The following is a 20,900-nucleotide window of genomic DNA, read 5'->3' on the forward strand; positions in this document are numbered from 1 at the left end:
CCGTGCGAGGAGTTGCAGGGAGGCAAAGAACCCCCAGGGGGAGCTCTTGGACCATAGCCTATAAAGGTAATTGAAGTTCATTAGAATCATAACAGAAGAGACCCTGTTTACAATTTGTGAAGCAAATCATACTACTTCCACTTTCACACCTTAAAAGATACTTTTCTTAGGCATGTTGATGACCTTTGTGCTTACATATCATTCTTTGAATAATACCTATAATTTAGGGCTTTAGGCAAAGACTGAGGCCTGGATGTGGGCTGAAACCAGGGCGGAAGCACTGTGTAAGAGCAGAGAGTGGCTTTGTAGCCAGTGAATGTTTAACCAGTAGAAATTTCTTAAGGAAGCTTTCCTAACGTTATCATTTTCTTTCTTTGTCATCCCCGAAAACGTCTCTCCTTGGAATGATGGACACCTTCATGTGTAGGCCACACGACCACTTGCCTCTGCCTGAACACATCTCCAGGAATTCACACAAAACACATTAGGCTGAACTTCCCACTCTTTGCTCTTGATTTGAAAAAATCTTTGAATAATGTTACTAATGTAAACTTTATGTAGCAACAACCTAAAATGCGCTGTTTTGAACATAGTCTGTATCTTGGAAAGTGGAAAGATGAGACATGAGAGCAACCGTCGGTTACAAAGAGAACAATTGGATGCCATTTTCTAGAAAAAGATTTTCAAGTTATAATCAAGTTGTATGTGGATTCGAGGAGGTGCAATCCTCATGGCTGGTGTATAGCCTAGTCTGTAATTGCCCTAGCCTCCTGGATTTGCTTAAATCTCCTTTCAATAGATATTTTGGGGGGCACTATGGAAAGGTTTCTCTGTGGGCCTGTACCACATCCACCAAACACCTCATATGGTTAGGGGCAGGCATGCTCTGGGCTCACTGTAATTGCTTGCTGGCAAAATGACATAATTTTTCCCCCTTAACCCATTGGGATAGCTCTTCTATAGACTAAGTTCAACAATCTCTCTGTAGAGGCAGCCCAGGGCATTTGGCCTGGGAGAGTCCAGTGGTGTCAGTAGCTGCTCTTTTGCAAGTGGTGGGGAAGGGCCAGGTCCATCCTGCAGCCTCTGGCTTAGTCTTTAGCTTCCCTTGTGGATTCTGACAGTAATCACAGCATCAGTGTCATTCCTTTTCAGGCCTTGTCCCTGGTGTGGCCCAGGGATCATGATCCTGAACCTTCACCAGGAGCACAATGACTACTATTTATACATTAGTGTCCCCTTTTCTGAAGGGAATATGTTCTAAGACCCCCAGTGGATACCTGAAACCATAGATAGTACTGAGCTTTACATATATTATGTTTTTTCCTATACATACCTATGATAAAGTATAATTTATAAATTAGTCACAGGAAGAGATAACAATAGTAATTAATGATAAAATGGAATAATTACAACAATATACTTTAATACAAGTTTGTGAATGTGGCCTCGAATAACCAATATGGAAATCAAGACAGCGACGACATGGCTGAAGGGCGGGGGCACGTGCAGCGTGGACACAGGGGACGAAGGGATGATTCACGTCCTGGGACAACCTGAGGTGTCATCGCTCAGGAAGGTGCAAATTTAAAACAGGCATTGTTTATTTCTGAAATTTTCCACTTAATATTTGCAGACCACAGTTGACTACGGGTAACTGAAACCACAGGAAGAGAAACCGTGGGTAAGGGGGACTACTGTGTAAACAGGGAGTTCACACTTGTTGAAGGTCATTTTAGGTTTGGTACTGTGCTTGACACTTTAAACAAGTCTTTGCTAATATTCACCAAGTAGATATTACTACCGTCATTTTCATAGGTGAGAAAATTAAAGCCCATTGTAGCTAGTAAGTGTAACTGTTTACAATGTTTGGCTTTCGACATCATTCTTGCAGCTTCAAATATGAAGTTTCCAGGAGACAATTCAGGGTTCCAAGGGGCAAAAAGGGGATGAGGGACAACGAGAGGGAGGCCTGGCCACTGCCCGCGTCTCCCCTCGCATCAGCTACGCACCAGACTTGGACGCTCGCCTTTGAAACAAAGGCTCTCCCAATGAAACAAAGGCTCAAAACTGTTGTCTGCCACCACTCCTTCAGGAGGCAGAATGTTTCCTTGTAGAAAGTGGCTCCACATTTGTTTCTGTTGTTCAAATGTGACATCAGTAAACATGGCCTGAATAAACACTCCCCTAAGTGAGCTTGGTGATTGGAAGTATTTGTATCATTCTGAGATTTCCAATGTGAGCACATTTTCTGTAGCAGTTTCTCCCTTGGATTTGCTTATATAGTGTCTTCTGTATGCATTTCACAAGTCCTTAAAAGTAGTCCCAATTGGCTGACTGAGGAAGGATGTGTGTATGTCTCTTAGCTGTCCATAATATGATCAAAAACACATTAAAATGATGTCCCCTGCCTGCATTTTACAGTTAAAGTTTAGAAGAGTGCGGCAGTGGTCATCAAGAAGTTCATAAACTCAGGGCAGTCATGGGTCCCTGATGGTGTAGGACTGTCTTTTTCTAGTCTCCTGTTCCTGGTCCCAAGTGCACTCAAGCTGTCAGGCCTGCAAATAAGGGTTCTGGGGCTCCGAAGCCTGCGTTTGTCAACTCTGCTTCTTTAGATCCGCCCCCTCTCTTGCCCTTCATCCTTGAGGCTGTGTATTGATTGCTTTTCTGCCCTTTTATCATTCTCATTTCTTTGTCATTCTTTATCCTTTCATCATCTCCTACACAACACTGAAGTGTCGGGCCAGGGAGTGAAGCACCTCCCTTGACCACTCCCGATCTAGTGCAGGTTTCAGCATGCTTTCCTGCCACCCAGGCTTCCCTTGCACTGACCTACCTGGGCTGTGGGCCCTCTGGGTCTTTGTGGAACGATTTATTTCATTTCAAGGTAATGAAACCTAGTGTGCACTAGATGGCGCTCAATAGCAAAAAAAGTAGGAATAGAGCAATTCAGGGGATAAAATTTTAAGAGCCTGTCTTGATTTCCGTCTGCTTAAAAACCACTGTGCGGTGCGCTTTGGTGAAGGGAAGCGAGGTCTGGGAAGAATTCTCGCGGTGGTGGAGCAGCTCCAGGGGACAGCTGTCAGAACCATTACAAGTTGCGTGTCTATGGGGGAGATCAGGGCTGGTTGGTTGGGGAGAGTGTTGGAAATTCCTGGATCATTTTCCTCATTTCAAAAAGGCAGAGCTAAGTCTCTGGAGTTCCCAGGCAGGCTGACCCGCTGTCCCTGGTGCCCAGCGAGACCAAACATCGTGCCAGGATGGAGCGAACACGTTTCCCGTGAGTCAACTCCGGGACAATATTGGCCACTTGCTTCTGCCCACTGTTGGGGATGGCTGGGGTGTGGCCTCGCCGTCCCCTCCCCCACTTCACAACCACGGCTTGTCGGTTGCAGTTTTGCTGGTGGAGGGTAGGGGTGGAGTCATTCCTTCACCTGGGGGATCAGGGCATGGGACTCCCAGCCTTAGCCCACCATACTTTTAGGCTCTCACCAGCATGTTTTAAGTTCTTTAAAATCAGAAGAAAAAATTATTATAACCCAAACTAGATTATATTTGTCTCTATACCAATGCAGTCATAAAATAAAATTTTAAACATTTTAATTAATTTATTAATGAACGCAAAAGGTCCTGGAGCCCTGGAGATTCTAAGGCAGCCTTGGTCAGTTCCCTCCTCAAGGCATCGATATCACTTCAATATAGTGCCTGGTGCTTAGCTTAGCAGTTTGAATAAATATAGTCCTCTCCTGGGGTTTCATGTGAGTTGTAATGCAGGGACCTCATGTTCCCCAGAGGCTCAATGGCCTCATTTTCCCAAACCCTGAGAACATTCTGGGATTTGGCTGCAGCCTCAAGGGGAGTCAACCACTCATCCCTGCTGTCAACGCTGAAACCTCCAGGACAGTGCCCTGGGCTGGAGGGCTGCTTTCCAGCAATTGGAGGTGGACTTGGGAATGTAGGTTAGCATCTTTAGGTCTCGTTTTCCCTTGTAACAAGGGGCATTTCAACCAGGTGATCACTGACATCCCTCCAGTTCAAACATAAATCTCCCATTCCAGGTGTTGCACCAGAACAAGGAGTGCAAGGGTGTTAGCTGGACTGGCTGGCGTGTACCTCTGAACTGTTGATGCAATGCAGTGATTAAAACAACTTTTAAAAAAATCTACATTTAAGTTAGTTTCATTGTTTTATGCTATTTTATCATTGGCCAAATGTTTTGCATGTTGCTTATTGCTGAAGGTTAGGATTAGAGGGGAATAATTATTCAGTGATAAACAGCACACAGCATGGCACCATGATGGGAGATTAATGCACATTTGCGGAGTTGAAAAACTTATTAACGGGAGTTCTTTCTAGTTTAAAATGGCATGCGATGTCTGCAACGTTGGGTTTCATTTCAGTTCTCCACCATGCTTGAGAACCACCACCAGAAACTGTTCAGAGTGGGCTCTCAGTCACTCTTTCTTATATGAGTGGGTGTGTGAATACCCATAAAGCCCTGGATGGGACTTCAAAGAATCATCTCCACTCTCAGTCACTAGATTGTATCTGTCAAACTGAGGTATCTGGGGTGCATTAGTTTTAGGGCCCGGTTCTCCCAGGGTCAGCTGTGCGAAGGAGAAAGCACTTTGACAGAAGAGGCTGTGGGAGGTGGCCCTGCAGCTGGGCTGAGGCCCCAGTGTGTGGAGGGTTTGTGTGAAGGAGTGGTTTGAAGGCCTCTGGCAGCATTTAATGGAAGCACCAGAGGGTGTTTGGGTTGTGGGATGAGGGCACAGGTTGAGATTCTGGTGAGTGGAGAAGGGTACCCATAAGTACAACTGGTACTAGGGTCCCCTAATGGAAATAGCTATTAACAGAAGAACCTCAGTGATGGCCAAGGAGGTGCAGGGCAGCAGTGGTATAACCCAGGCGCCAGGGCCAGAGACAGAGGAGATGGGGTGGGAGGAAGGAGAGGGCAGAGGCTGGGGAGAGTCTCCAGGAAAAATCTCTGTGTCTGCCCCAGCTGGGAAGGGACACTCCCAGTGGAGCCAGCTGTGCTTATCAAGGGGATATTTGGAAGTTTGGGACTTTTATTTCTGAGAGTGAAGCTGGGTTTTTTTGAGGGGGTCATTCTTATAATATGATGACTATTATAGGAAATTTCACTTGGTGAAATGTAGAACCTGACAATTCATTTAGGATTAATTAAACTGAAGTGTGTTGTCACTTTTTCTAGAGTAAACAGCCTCTCTACACCTAGTAGGAGGGCAGGCAAGACCCCTTTTTATGAAAAGGCAGTGGGTAGAGTTGAAGGAAGCACACAGAGCTGCTGCTGAATTCCAGCCACTGCACTTGGTGGTTTGTGCCCAGTAAAAGGTCACACCTCTGAAACATGGTTTCTCCAAATGTCTAACTGGCATGACTAACAATACTTTCTTTACATAGTTAACATAGTAAAGGTTAAAAATAGTGTCAGCAGTAGCTATTACAGTTTTATTGCCATTATTGTGATGAGTGGCATCTAAATTATGCAACTTTCCAGAGAAAATGATTGTTTATCCACATTCTGGCGGGAAGCGTTCTGGATGCCAGACTGGAATGCATTTCAGTGTTTATCGTTCGCCAGCCTTGAAGTCTGCCCACTTTTGAGGAGGCTTCTTAGGAATTCAAGGAGAGAATAAGTTAGAATAAGTAGTTTTGCATATTTGAAAATTTCAACCTGCACAGCTAACTGGAATAAAAGCCCTACATGCTTCTGAAGAATTTTCATAACAGCCTAAAGGAAAGATGGCCCCCATTGCCAGGGATGCTGGCAGAATACTGAGCAGGCCATGATTTATTCAGTTTTTCACTTGATAAATCACAGATAGTTCTAACATTGGTTTATACTTTTTATATCACAGATATATTTATTCAGGGAGTTTTCAAAAGGTGGATAGCAAGCCACATGCAGCAATAACAGCGTGTCCCTCCTCCTACATGTCTGCGTGGCTGCAGATGTTACTCAGCCCAATTGCCGGCTCTCATTTGGAAGACACAGCCAGGAATTCAGATGCTGATCTGAATGTGGAATGATGCTCACCGAGAAACCTCATGAGAATTTTCAGAATCTCTCTCCTTCTCTTTAGGGCAGAACTCAAGGCTATTTTCCCCTCCCGATATTACTACCACAACTACTTTCCCCCTGACATTAGGCAGAAAGAAAAGAAATAAAAAGCACTTGATTGGATTTCAAATTTTGCAAGTGGAACTAAATAATTGGTCTGTCTGGGCATTGCCTGTAACTACGATAAAACTGGGGCATAGCAAAGAAATGCAAAGTCCTCTGACCCGGACTGCTAAGCTGTACCAGCTTCCTCCAGACACCAGGTCCCTGGCTTCCCTTTTCTCACAGCTCTTAGTTTAGAAACCTCGTACCTGTGAATTCACTCTCTGCCCCTTTGAGGCATAAATCACTCTTAAGCTTCTTGATGGCATTACTTAGGACTCTTTCTCCTCAGGACCTGGGAGCCATTCCTTTGAAATGTAACCATTGAAGAAAATAGTGCCCCCTATCTCCCAGTCTCTGTGGGAGCCTTGCTCCGAGCTGTAAGACAGGAGGTGGGCAGGGCATGTGGACTCGCTCGTTTTCCATGTCAGCTAAGCCTTACTGCAGTCCCACTTGTGCCCTTGCCACTCCACTAGGTTGCTTTTGCAAAGGGTTCTGATAACCTCGGTGCACTGTTCTCTCACAGCTGCAGAAACTGTTGATCTTTCTCTTTTCCTGGCTTCTGCAGCATCCTCTTCTCCTGGCCCTCTTCACTGACAGTCCTTCTATTTCCTCACTAAGAGCTGGACAGTCTCAGAGTTCCAGTCCCACTTCTCATTTCCTCCTGCCCTGCACCGTGCCCTGGGCCGATTTTCACCTGTTCCCTAGTTTTGCCTGCACAGTCGAAACACCCACTTTCACAAATGGGTACTTCCAGTCCTGGCCTCCTCCCTGGGCTCTAGAAACCTACTTTATAGACTGGAGGTCAACTGACCTAATGTTCATTTCCTTAAATCTGGTTTCCCCTAAAACATTTTAGAATATTTTAATATCCTTAAGATAGCTTATTAATTTTTGCTTAAAAATTAAAAAGAATGAACTTGTCTATGTACCTTTGTAACTATTTATAGATTTTTTATAAGTATTTTTCAAGCTTACCATATTTTATGAATGATAAATTGTTTTTATTTTATAATCTTGAGAATACTTTAAGAATTGTTTAGTATTGAATTTGAAGACTTTTTGAGTTTTATATTTTATTAAAGATGAAGTTTAAAAGGCCATAGTCACAAAAAGAAGAAAATAAAGGAAAAATAAGACATCTAAGTGGATGCAAATAGGTTGAACAGGGCTCATAGACAGTCTGGCTTTAACTGAGCCGGCTGGGCACAGCCCCCCTTCCTTCCAGGCTGAGCTCCCGTAGCTCCCTACTCTGTATCCACAGCTGCCCTCACAGTGAGTAACTGAAGTTCCCTTCCATTCTCGGGAATGTCTGCACCTTCCTCCCACCCCTTCAGGAACAGCCCCTCCCCACCCTTCTCTGCCTGGGCCCACCCTCATCAAGTACCAAGGCATCACACACTCAGTATTGTCCTCTGTCCAGGAAGCCTGCCATGACATCCCTTGCCTCTGTAAAATTAATTGCTCTTTTTTCTGTGCTTTGTGACAGCTGTTCATATCCCGATTGTAGTATCTCTAGCACACTCTGTGATAGCGTTTTGTATATGTGCCTTTTTCTCTTGGTAGACATTTAGCTCCTTGAGGGCAAAGCCAGGCTCAGGTCACCTTTGGGTCCTGGTGCCTATTCTGGTACCTATACTGACTATATAAATGAACATGACCCAAATTATGATTGCATTGTTATTACTTGTCTAATTTTTCTGTAACAGCAAAGACAAGGGCCAGTGGGACTAAGAGGCTGAGAAATCTTTGCTAGTTTAAGGAAAACCATCCAACATTTGAAATGAGGAGATAAGCTGACCACATGACCTTCGCTGTCATGCTAGAGCAATACACAGTCCCACCCAGTCAGGAACCAGGAATCAGTAACACAGGAATCAGCTGTGGGCCCACCCAGCCAGCCGTCTGCACTTTCACAGCCAGCGAGCAGAGTATGGTGTTTTAAGTGTTTATACTGATATAAGCACCTTCAAAATATCCTTGATTTTACCTTTCAGCTCACAAAGCCTTAAAATACTTACTCTTAAAATACTTATGATATCTAGCTCTTTAAGAAATACTTCGGTGAGCCCTACCCTAGCAGGCAATAACTTTGTTTGACTTATTTGCTATTGATTATGCCATTTTACAAGTCTATAAAATTAGAAGTTATAGTATAGAAATAGATAATATACAATGATTGTTTTCAGTTTTGCAAAATATTAAGCTTAACAATCTTATTTCATATTTCTCATTTGTTCTCTGGCTAAATAAAATTCCTGTTTCCATATCCCCTTTCAATGAAATTTGTCAGCCTGACAATTCCCTTATCAATGAGTTACATCAACTAACATAAGCTCACAATCTATTTGCATGGCAATCGTGCTTTCTATATTTTGAGGCTTATTCTTTGACAAGGACTGGGGGAGGGAAGGGTGGTCAGAGAGAGCAGCTGGGGGACATGGACGTGAGTGGGGGTCCCTCTAGTGTTGTGCAGCCCTCACTCTAATCTCCCTTTTCCCCCAAGAAGGTGATGAGAAAGGGCCAAGGGGTATGACACCCAGAGCTTGGTTTTGCTGTATTGGCCATCCTGGTTGGGAAAAGGTTAAATTATAGGACGCTGTCTCCTTTTTCCAAGGATAGATTCTTAGGATTCTCCCCCATGGGCAAGGCTGGGTGTTCACTCCCAGCACACAGGATTTCTAGCAGCTCCTGCTTTTCTCTCTAAAGATTTCCCCTCTTAATTCTCTTTCATGGAGAGTTTTCTCAACACATTGGACTATCGCCAATGAGATCAAGCAAATGCTGGCAAGATCAAACGTGAATCAGGGAGGTCTCTTTCATTTGCTGAAGTGACCTGGTATGATCTGGGGTTTTGGGTACCAGGGCCCCTCAGTTCCTTCACTACACGCTGGGGGTGGCTCTGCGGCACATCAGCCCAAGTCTGAGACCTCTGCTTAAGACCACGCCAGCAATAGAGTCAGGGGCTGTATATGCTGGAATTTGAGTCCTTGTTCTCTGGGAAACTGAAGTAATTATCTTTATTTGGGGTCCAGGGACCTGAGAGGCAGCATGATAAGTTGGTTGCACTGGTTGGCTGTGCTAGGAGGACATTTTAATCAGCTCGACTGCCAATCACCGTGACAGCTTACACTCAAATACCCCACCCAAAGGAGAACACCTGGGTCATTCAGTCACACTGAAAAATAGGGAGCACAATAGCTGTCATTTTCTAGGGTTTTCTTTTTAAAGAAAAAAGCCTACTAAATATTATCTGCATATTTTCCTTAATTTGTTTTAAAATCTAGGCACCCATTTCTTATATATCAAAATACTAATTTCATACATATTTCCTGTAACTAAAATTGTAATGGAGAACTAATGCTAGAAAACACTTGACTGTAACTCTACAGGCTTTTTTTTTTTAGAATGACATTTTAAATTTCAGGTTCTAGAAGTTGTAGAAGATATGCAGATTCATAAAAGTAAGAAATCAATTAGCTGTGCTCTGAAGCAATGGGGGTGAGTGCTCTGGGTTTCGGTCTGTCTCTGCCTGGATGGGAGCAGGCTGTAAACAGGAAGGAGAGGCCATGCGTGCTGTGAGAGGGGCGGCGGAAGGTGCTTGTGAGTCTGGGTCCGAGTGGGCCCCTGAGCTCGGCTCACTCTTGGGGGGCCACCTTCCTCTCAGCGGCCACCACCCTTCAATGGTAGCTTGTACCCTTCAATGGTAGCTTGCATTCAGTGTTGCCAGAGATTGTCAACTTGATCAAGGTCTCCTCAGGCGCCCCTGAAATTTTCCGCTCAGCCTCAACTTTTGGATTTCTGTGTCAGTCCCATCATTGCTCAGGTTTAGCAAGAGTCCTGCTAAGGTTGTTTAGCAACACCTCCTGCCCCCATCCTCCATCCTCCATGTCTGATCACCCTGGATACCTAGTCGGGTTCCTTATCCTCCACCATTCCCCTCGTGGTGTCTGATCACCACAGCCTGCCTTCCTCAAAAAACCCTTTGGGTCAGTTTATACAGAATGCCCCCATATGCCTGATGTTTTTTAGTAATTTTCTAACCACTGACCCTTTCCCTGCTACTTGGCTATAAATTCCCACTTGCTGTATACAAACTTGAGTTGACTCTCCCCCACCCATTGCAGTGGTCCCTACACCCATCAAGTTGGTCTTTAACAAGTACTGAATCATTGTTTCCTTAACAGTGCTGGCTGTCTTCCTGGCTGCTGCCGGAGGCTCTGCCCTCGCTACCACCTACTGCTGCACCCAGAGGGACTGGGGTTCTCTGTGTATTAATCTCTATCGTTACATTCTCTCTTCTGTTCAGGCACCAGGCCTCAATGAAATGGAATTTTAGGAAAGCTCAGAGCTTTCTTCAGTATGGGATCTCTCAGTGAGTCCCAGGCTCACTGGAATTTGCAACTAAGTGTAGGATATGAGAAAACACTCATTAGAAAGTCTTTTTGAATGAACAAGGCATAGTTTGATCCCAGCATCCTTCTAAGGTGCCCCTCTTGGGCCACATTGGAAGATCCTTTGGGCTGGGACTGACTTTTGTACATTAACACACTTTACATGGTTGTCGAGGAGTGTCTGTTGCTTTGTGTTAAGCATGTAGAAGATGGTCAAGGCCGAACCATCAAGCACTTGCTGGTAATAAGTGGGTGAATCTACCCTTTGCCCTTGGAGAAGTAACTAAACCAGGAGCCCTAGCTGTGAGTTAGGAAGCCCCCTCTAAACCTTACCTGTCCCTTCCTGCTTGCTCATTACACCCCCAACCCCATCCCCCTTGTTGATTGGGGGAAACATTTGGGGGGGCAGGTTAGCATAATGGTTTATCACTCTAAATAGGAACTCTTTTGGATGCTGGATTTATCTATTCTGATTTATATAGAGAAATGAATAAAGTTCATTATATATTTTTAACTTTTAGAAAATCCACGTTTGGCTTTCTACTTCTGCTGTGCTCATCCAAGCCTCATGATTCAGGCATTACTCATGTCGTAGCTGGCCCACTGCGGTCATTTCTTGGCAGACCTTTCTCATTCATTCATTCATTCATTCAGTGAATTTTCAATGTATTAAGAATTCAGATTTTCTCAATCTCCAAGTATCTGGTAAGAAACAGAGTAAGGCAATTTCTCAGGTTGTGCAGCACAGCCTGGCATTTCCCTATTGCTCCACCATAAAAGATAGATTGGGCATGCTAGGAGCCTGGGGGCATTTCTTGGATAGCTCAGCATAAATTTGGCTCCAGCGGTGACCGGAGCTGAGGTTAGCACCAACTCATTTCTGTTGCTATTGGCTTCTTAGAGGAAAGCTACATAGCTGAACTCACACAAGAAATCAGCGAAAATAATTTCAGTTCCAACCTCCACACAAATACCTTGTCATGGTACTTTTGATTGTTTCCACTGATGCCCACGCAGGTCACACATTGTTAGTTAAGTTAATAATGACGATGTTGTTATATTAACTAAACATTTATTAGTCAACTGCAGTTGTTGAGTGTTAAGTGTTGTAAATATAGTCTCCTATGTTTCCACAGGTTTTGCACCCATGGATTCAACCAACCTTGAATAGAAAATATTCTTTAAAAAGTTATGTTGTTGCTGACACAATACTCTGTCTACATAGTTAGGCCTGCAATGGTTGCATCTGTACTGAACATATACAGACTTTTCTGCTTGTCATTATTCCCTATATAACATAGTATAACAACTACTTACATGGCATTACCTTGGACTGGGTATTATAAGTAACCCAGAAATGATTTAAAGCATGTGTGAGGATGTGCAAGGCTACGTGCTAACACTATGCCAGCCATTTTATACAAGCGGCTTAAGCATCTTTGGATTTTGATATTCTCAGGGCGGGAGAGGGGACTTTGGGGGTCCTGCAACCAATCCCCCAGAAATACTGAGGGACAACTCTATTATTTTAGTTAATCCTCACACCTGTTACTATTCCACTGTTCAGCCGTTGGAATTGAGTGCTGCTGTTAGCACCAAGATTCACATTCAGGACTATGGTCTTCCAAGGGCAGTGCTATTCTGTGCTTTTTTTCTCGCATCACCAGTGTCCCTTATACATCCCCAGCAATGTGCCACCAGCTTCCTGGACTCTTTCTAAGGTGTACTTAAGTGGCAGCTATATTGAGAAGTCTGTCTCCATGGCAGCACCCCGAGTTCTCCCCTGTCTCAACCTAGCCCCTTGCGTTTACTCTCTCATATTGTTGGATAGGTCTCTAAGTAAACTGAGCTCCCCGCAGAAGTCAGGAAGGGAGGGGACTGGGCCCTCCCCTCCCCTATCCCTGCCCAGTTTTCTCTGTACACGCCCCTGTTATCTGTTCCATTGACTGAAGAAACTGGTCTCCTGATCTTCACTGGCAAGGACCCCTGGTTTCTTTTTAGCTCTGAGGAAGTTTTCAGGGGGATGGGCAGTATTTCAGTCCTGTTTTAGGAAGTTTTTGATTTCTTAGGGGAGCCAGAGGGCCTCCTCAGCCACCCAGTTCAGAGGTAAACACTCCAGGCTCAGTGCCTCTGGGCAGTCTGTCATTTTAATGAACCTATTTACAAGGTAGGAAGCAATTTTCTTAAAGTTGCACAAAGTTCTGCTTGGTCAAAGATAAGTGTCTCCCAGCTGACCCTTTTTGTTTGGATTTTGCCCAAGGCCTTTGGCTCTGCCTTCGTTGCTAGTCTACAGAAAGCGGGGAGGATGTTCAAGATTCACTTCGCTACTGCTTAGCCTATTAGGAAGCTTTGTTTCGACCTGACTGGAAGGGTGCATTCACACCAGATTTATCGGAGCAGGGGCCCCTTGCACTCCAGGGAAGAAAAAACAGAAATCTTTCAACTGTTTAGAAAACAGAATGGTGGAAATAGTTCCCAAGTACGGCCCAGCTGGTTACAGTGGTACTTACATTGTGCTTTATTATCAGAATAAGTGTTTGCTTTCTATTGTATAGCTTTGGGCTGAGCCTCTATCTTGGTCAAGAGTTTTCTTCATATTTAACTTCTCTTTGTTTTAAACTGCAATGGAAGCTGGTCTAGGGGACACAAACAGGAAGGGACGTTATTTTCTTCTTCCTTTCATGATGGGTGAAGAGCCTTTCATCCAAGTCTGAATTTTGGTCCCTTGATTACCTTTTCCCTCAGGATGCTGTCTCAGTGTCATCCTGAGTTGTTATGAAGAGGCGATTCCCAGGTAACTATGAGTGGCAGGTTCTTAGTCAGGAACCGCTGCCCGCCCCCCCGCCTGCTGTCGTTCACTGAGAAGGTGTTTTTGACTTTTAGCAGAATGTAAATTAGCTTGGCTGTGGCTCTATTTAAAAAAAATCTCTTAAGCACCGAAAAATTTTGCTCTGGGGGGAATTAAAGCTCTCAGTTTGTGAAGCAAGAGGTGTACTTGTTCTTTGCTTTTTGATGTCAGAAAATAACCTCCATGTCTTCATGACCCTACCTTTCCAATAAGGTGATCCATGTGTTCTAAAAGGTTATCTCATCAAGTGTAATTTTAATTTGACTTTTGTGACTCAAAATTGAGCTGTAAGCTTAAGCAAACAAATAAACAAAATTTCTAAGCTCCCACATATCTCTGAATTGAAGTCGATTACCTGGTTCAATGTTGAGAGAGTAGCTGTCTATTTCCAGATCTAGTAGTTGGGCTGCAGCCGAACGAACATCCTCCAAGACCCTGTGCACAGCCTTGGTGAGGTTGTACGGCACCGACTCAGCAAACCTCACTTTGCTATTCACAATCACACTCCCATTTCTGAAGTTAAGTATTTCCAGTTGCTTAAATCCTGTAAGATTGGATCGTAGATATGGAACCAGCTGCAAAATAGAAGATGGTTTACTCTTAAGGGTGTTCTAAGAGCTCAGCTGCTGCTAATTCCATTTCTACTCATTTTTCACTCTCTGAGGGATAAATTTCCATTCCTTATTATTTAGTTGTTTATTTTTGTGTGTTTGGGTTGCAGGTGAGACCAGGACATCACTGCTTAATGATCTATTTGCCATGATTATGTCCCATATTTCCACGTTTCTGTCTGTGTATTGAGATGGATGGTCAGTGGTTTTCTTCATAATGAATTGTGAGAACAGAGAATCTAAAAAATTCAGGCCAATGCTATCAGCAAAGTAGGAATGCCAGGTTCAGTTGTTTGTGTTTTTTTAAAATACATGTAAATAAAAACATGTTCCAAACTGAGCCCAGGAGCAGACTGCTCTATGCCTGTGTAAATGGACATCTATTTGGAAGCAACCAATTTGAAATGACCTTTTGAAATAAACAATAGCTTAAACATCAGCTTGTCTGTTTAGGCAGGACACGTTTCCCCGCCAACACCTATGCAGGGCAGTGGAAGACCAGGGGGCTGGCAGCTAGTCCTGGAACCGCCCCTAACTCGCTGTGTGAGACTTCCTCAAGACACTTAACCACTGTGTTGTAACTCGGTGCCCTTATCTGAACTGAGGGAGAAGAAAAAGTGGTTTCCTAAGGACCTTTTCCAAACTATAACTTAATAATATCAAAAGTATGCCCCAGGCATTGTGCTTCAGGCTCCCACACTGACCTGCCTCTGTGAGCCACAGCCATCCTTGAGACCCCTTTTCAGAAATGTTTGAGACTCAGCAATGTCTGCCTTGTTCCTGGCTCTGAAAGTGAGCCAGTCACTCATGCACCGACACCTGTGAGCCCAGGGAGCATGCAGATGCAAGCTGCCACCTCCCAGGCTTGGCTCAGACCTGCTTTTGTTTTGTCCCTGTCCCCACCCTACCAGAATTTTTACTCTGGTCCTGACTTGCACTTCTCTATATTGCCCTAACCCTCAAGGTTATTGTAAAAATAAAAATAAATAAATAAAATGAAATGTTACAAAGAGTTTGGAACTTCTTTTTTCAATCTACTCTCTTGTGATTTTGCCTACTCATTCTTGGTGTGTTAGCATCGCTTGGAACTCTGGTGGGAATTCCCTGTCTCCAGGTAATGTGCAAATGACTAGCTGCTCCTCTCTCCAAAACCCATCTCCTCTTTTTCATAAAAAAGAGGCTGCCTAGTTGGAGACCACATTTCCCAGCCACCTTTGCTGCAAGGTGTGGCCATGTGACTAGTTCCCACCAATGGAATATGAATGGAAGAGATGTGGGTAAGTTTGGTATCACATACTTAGGAAATTGCTTGCCCTGGGATTTCTCCCTTTCCCCTTCACACAAGTGGCAGCAGGCTTGTACCAGCGATCCAGCTTTGACTGTGTGGATGAGGAAACACCCTCGGGGTTGGCAGAGTTACAAGATGGAAGGAATATAGGTCCTTGGGTGACACTGGATGACAGAGCTGTCTCACCCACCAAGTGAAAGAGAAATGAACGTGTATCTTATTGAAGTTACTGTATTCCTGATCTCTCCATTATGTCAGCTTAGCATGCACCCTAATGAATACAGCTGGGCTAGGTCCACTGGAACTCCATTCCCTGAGATTGTCCCACTTACCTACTCACCTCATTGTGGGTGGCAGTGGGGGTGAGATGGCACAAAATCTTCCTTTAACATTCACTTGAAGAATAGTTTTATCTGGCTTTAATTTACATAATGATTTAACTTATGTGACACTTACAAATATTTTTTCTGTTATTGTCAGAAATTCTCCACTGTTGATATGCATTGACTTCAATTGACATTGACTGTGTAGAGGTATCATGTGTTTCAGTATTTCTCATTGCACATGCATTTCTTATTGCACACGTAGAAACAAAACAACTCTGTGAGTTTGGGGGTGTGTTTTATAATCAAACATATATGCAGTCATGATAATCTTCATATTTTCTTTGTTAGGGATCAGGAACGAAGCCATTTATCCATTATTTGTTTGTTTGTTTGTTTTGAAAGACCTTACCAGGAACTAAAAAAAGAGTCTGTACACCTGAACTTTTGGCCTTTGTGCTGGACCTTTCTAGCTTTGAGTCCTTTTTGGTCAGAGGGCTGGGAAACAGCTTGTGACATGATAACATAGGAAAAATCTGCTCATATTGCTTTTAAATCTCAAGTTCAGAACTTGAGTGACTATGTATCGTTCCTAGGAAAATAAGTTAGGAAGAACTCTAATGAAAAGATCTCAAGGATAAGTTTGTTCCCAGGAGGCTGGGTGGCAGTGTCTGCTCACCTATCCGCCAGAAAACCCACTTTCCTGTTGGATCTAAATCCATCTCAATGCTCTAGCGGAATGCCTCCAGCAACCGTTATGTCAGATGCTTGCCTCTTCCAATTTGCATTGCTCAAGACAACCAACGATTATATTATAACGTAAGAACAGAAAAAAAAGAAGAGACACGCAGAGAATTATCAGTGCCCACTCACTAGCTGTGTGAATTGTTGCTCCAGAGCTTGGTATTCCAAAGAGCTCTTGTTGAACAGGTGGTCAGAGAAGGGCATGTTGGCCATGTGCAGGCTGAAGAACACCACCAGCTCTCGGCCCCTGGCAGCGATGGTCACAGGGCTGGTGGTGATATACTGCAAAGCTGGGACAGGCGTGGTCTTCTCCAAGAAATGGTCTGGGGTGGAAACATAGCCACTGAATCCTGGTACCTCAGAGGAGGCAGGAGTGTTAGATAGATCTATTTCATCTAAGTCTCTGACTAGATCTTGGCTGCCTGTGCTCAACCTGCTGTCTTCTGAAGATGCGGGCAAATGTGAAATTTCCAGAGCCGATTGGCTGATGGCCAAATAATTATCAATGGGGATGGTTAGCCCTGGGATCAGTACTGTCTGGTCAATGGACATTATGTCTGTGGCACTTTGACCAGTCACGGAGAAATTGCTTGATGCAGTAAAGAAAGGTAGAGTGTCTGACAGGGAGACAGGCCGCAGTAGGCAGAGACAAAGAATTGCCCATGGAGAAAGCCCCTGAGACCATTCACTATGTGGAAGCAGTCTCCCAAACAATAGAAGGAATAAATATCCAAAGTTACATTGATTATGTTCATGTCATATTTTGAAAAATAAGAAATTGATACAGAAAGGGCAGGCAGCCCAGGGTCTAAACGTGGGGAGATAGCCGGTGGGTCCTGAATCCACTTTATTCTGGCTCAAAACTTCTAGATGTATGAGACTAAAAAATTACCAATTATCTGTAATTTCTGGAATTACACTCAGCCAGGCAGGAAATCTAGGAACCAGGTGGTAAAAGTTGGCTAAGTTGCCAGGTGATGCCAAAGTGTGGGTGGCACTGACTAAATTTGGATCCCATATCCCCACCTGGAACTTCCAGCCAACTAGCCATGCAGTTTTGTTCCAGAAATTTTATTTACTTTCCAATCATGCAGGTTTGTATTGTCTTCAATTGGATTTTTGGAGGATTCCAGTTATCATATTTTCATAGTTTTAAAAACTAAAATTTAAATTATGCTTTTCCAAAATCGTTCAATCTGACTGAACAACTTGCCAATTTGCAAAATAAAAGAGTGAACATGTCATCTACACACATAATTTGACCTTTACATTGACCATACAACTTGCTACATATTTGATAATATTTAAAGGTTTTGTCATATTTACAGGATTATACCTTGATAATTTCTACCACCATTTTGCATTGTTTTCTTGGTAAGTACATACTGAACTACTCAAGTCCATTCACATTTGGTCCAAAATGAAAATCATAGAAAGTGTTTATGAACTAAAAAGTGATTAAATAAAGCTATCAGAAAGATTGGTGAGTTATTAAAATATTCCAATAAACTTAAATCCAGAGCCACTGACAATATTTAAGACATTAGGTAGGTCAAAACAGGGAGCTTTCTGTGATTACTTCAGTGGCATTTTGGCGAATATGTGGGAAAGCTGGACTGAAATCTAAATGTTAAGCATGATGAATGAACTGTCTGGATGCAGATATAATCTTTGGACTCTCAGTCAGCTAATTTACTGAGTACAATCACCCAAACTGAAATTCCAAGTGATAAACAGCTCTGAGAGGTGGAATCATATTAGTTTTATTAGTTTCTTAAAATAAAACCTGCCTGTTAGCGAACTGTACCCAGATTTCAGAGAAGAACCCTCTTTCTCTCACCTTGGGAGGGTGCCTACATGTGCCTACCCATATATTCACTCAACTGTCAGAAATTATGTTTCCTAACATCTAAGATCTCTCTGGATATGCCATTGTAGTTTTGTTCAAATCTCCATCACCATGGACTGAATGTTTGTATCCTCCCCAACTTGTATGTTGAAGCCCTAATCTCCACTGTGAAAGTATCTGGAGGTGGAGGTAATTGGGATCTGAGGCTGAAGCCCTCATTAATGGGATTAGTGCATTTAAAATCTCTCTCTGTGCCACGTGAGGATACATCAACAAGACACTGGTCTGTTAATCAGAAAGAGGGCCCTCATCAGGAACCCAATCAGCTGGCAACTTGACCTTGGACTTCCCAGCCTCCAGAACTGTGAGGACTAAATTTGGGTGTTTACCACCCAATCTAACATATTTTGTTATAGCAGCCTGAGCAGACTAAGACATCCACGGAAAGATCCGGGATGAGTAAATTTAAAGGCTTCAGGTGTAATCAATGATGGGATTTGAGTTCTTCATGCCTTGGGGAAAGGCAGGTGAATTTGTGTTCCTGTGATGTGATCTCTGCTGCTCCAGATGACAAGGGTCAGGGAACAAGCTCAATGACAGACACCTTTGTTCTGCCCGTGGGCCAGCATCTCATTGCTCACACCTTGATCCCTATATAGACTTTAGCCAGATTAAAATAGTTGCTGTCTTATGCCATAAACAAATAAAAATGAATTTCCAATTCTCTTTGTAGCATTTTAACATTAATCATTTACATTCACAATAAACCTGTCCCAGATATTTTACTGATAAGAACAGTTGACTATTTAATGTTGGGTTGCTAGATAAAATACAGGATTCCCATTGGAACATACTTAGACTAAAAACATTAATTGTTGTTTATCTGAAATTCAAATTTAACTGGGTATCTTATATTTTTCTTTGCTGAGTCTAGAATCCCTATTTAAGTATGATTTTAAAGGACTCCTACTCTTTCTTGGCTTGATATTGAAACTATGAAGGCCATAATCAATTCTTTTGAAATTAAAATATCATCTAAACCTTACCACTAGTTATGAATGTATTTTAATTCATTAAGTTTTCATCAAATTTGTATGTAGAAATTAGGGATGGCAGTGACACAGGTCACTGAACATGAAGATTTATGCTGCAATGGAGAAGTCAAGCCTGAAAGCAAAAGCCATTCATTTCAGCAGGAGGTTTGCAAAATAAACAGACTCAGAATAACTTGGCTCTTTAGGTATTGTGTTTGGGTGTGTGTTTGGGGGGGGGGTTCCTGTGAGGGTGTGAGATGTGTTTATATGTGTGTAAGATGGGGTACTGGTTAGAAGAGCAGCTTTTGGGTGTAGAGGAAAAGGCTATTTTGGTCACTCTCTGGCCAGGAGACCTGTCAAAAAGCAAAGGCTGCAGATAAATAGCTCAAACCAAAGTAGGTGACTGGGGTCTAGCTGGAGCCCAGAGTGAGACAAGTGGGCCAGCAGAGTGAAGCCCAGTGGTGAAGTGGGCTCGACGTGCGCAGCCGGGAGCCTCTCCAGCAGATGGAGGGAGGCCCAGCAGAAGATGAGAAAGTGTGAAGGACAAGTGCAGCTGAAAGGCTATTTTAAATCTTGCCACAAATATGTAGTGTACATATACACACATATACACTCATCATAAGCATCAAGGGGTCACCTATTTTATGTTCAAAAATCCAAAAAGAAAGATTCCATGATCTCCTTTTGATTTTCAAGTGGTATGATCAACAAGTTTTTAATTCCATATCGAACAAGTCTATTCTTATTTATCATAACAAGAAAGTTATTATCTTCCTTTTTGGCATATTATAGAGATAGAACATAAGTGTTTATTATTCACTCATTCAACTAATAGGTATTGATAGCCTACTATGTGCCAGACACTGTTTGAGGTATTGGGATATATCAGTGAATAAAACAGAAGATTTTGTTCCAAGGAGCTTACTGTCTTGTACAGGACGATAGAAAATAAACAGAATAAACAAAGGGCCCTGGCTGGTGTGGCTCAGTGGACTGAGTTCTGGCCTGCAAACCAAAGGGTCACTGGTTCGATTCCCAGTCAAGGGCACATGCCTGGGTTGCAGGCCAGGTCCCCAGTAGGGGGTGCACGAGAGGAATCACACATTGTTTCTCTCCCCACCTTCCCTTCTCTAAAAATAAATAAAATCTTTAATTAAAAAAATAAAGGAAAATATATAGTATAACGTATGCTGGTAAGTGCTATGGAAGTAATATGAAGCAGGAAAGTGGCCAGGACTGCTGGGGTTATAATTTTGCATAGAGTGGTCCCTGAGAATATAGCATTTGAGCAAGACCAGAAGGAAGTGAGAGAGATTAGCCATGCAGCAAATGCAAATGAGAAAGCTAAAGAAGGGTGTCGTTCATGTTCCAGGAGCAGCTAGCTGAGAGAGCAGCATGGCTATAATGGAGCTCTATACTACCAATCAAGTGTGAGGGTGACTGAAGATATGTTCAAACACACCAAGTCTCAAAGAATTCCTCCCAGGCTCCCTTTCTTAGAATTTTTTTACCTAGAATACTGGGGAAAACCAGGAAATAGGAAGAATGGGATACTGATAATAAGTTAGGGTAGCATTCAGGAAGACGGTGCAGGGCTAACTCAGGGAGATAGGTAACCCAGATAT

At 43.2% G+C, this 20,900-nt stretch overlaps 1 protein-coding gene across 1 annotated transcript in view; it reads right to left on the reverse strand.

Annotated features, from left to right (window-relative positions):
* Positions 1–20,900, reverse strand: part of IMPG1 (interphotoreceptor matrix proteoglycan 1) — a 115,084-nt gene that overhangs the window by 12,115 nt on the left and 82,069 nt on the right. The window contains 2 exon segments of the mRNA XM_045843434.1: positions 13,782–14,001; positions 16,522–17,023. Coding sequence (XP_045699390.1) covers positions 13,782–14,001; positions 16,522–17,023 — 722 coding nt within the window.

This window comes from Phyllostomus hastatus, unplaced genomic scaffold, assembly GCF_019186645.2.
Source record: "Phyllostomus hastatus isolate PE091 unplaced genomic scaffold, TTU_PhHast_1.1 phas_contig_40, whole genome shotgun sequence".
NCBI classification, from domain to species: domain Eukaryota; kingdom Metazoa; phylum Chordata; class Mammalia; order Chiroptera; family Phyllostomidae; genus Phyllostomus; species Phyllostomus hastatus.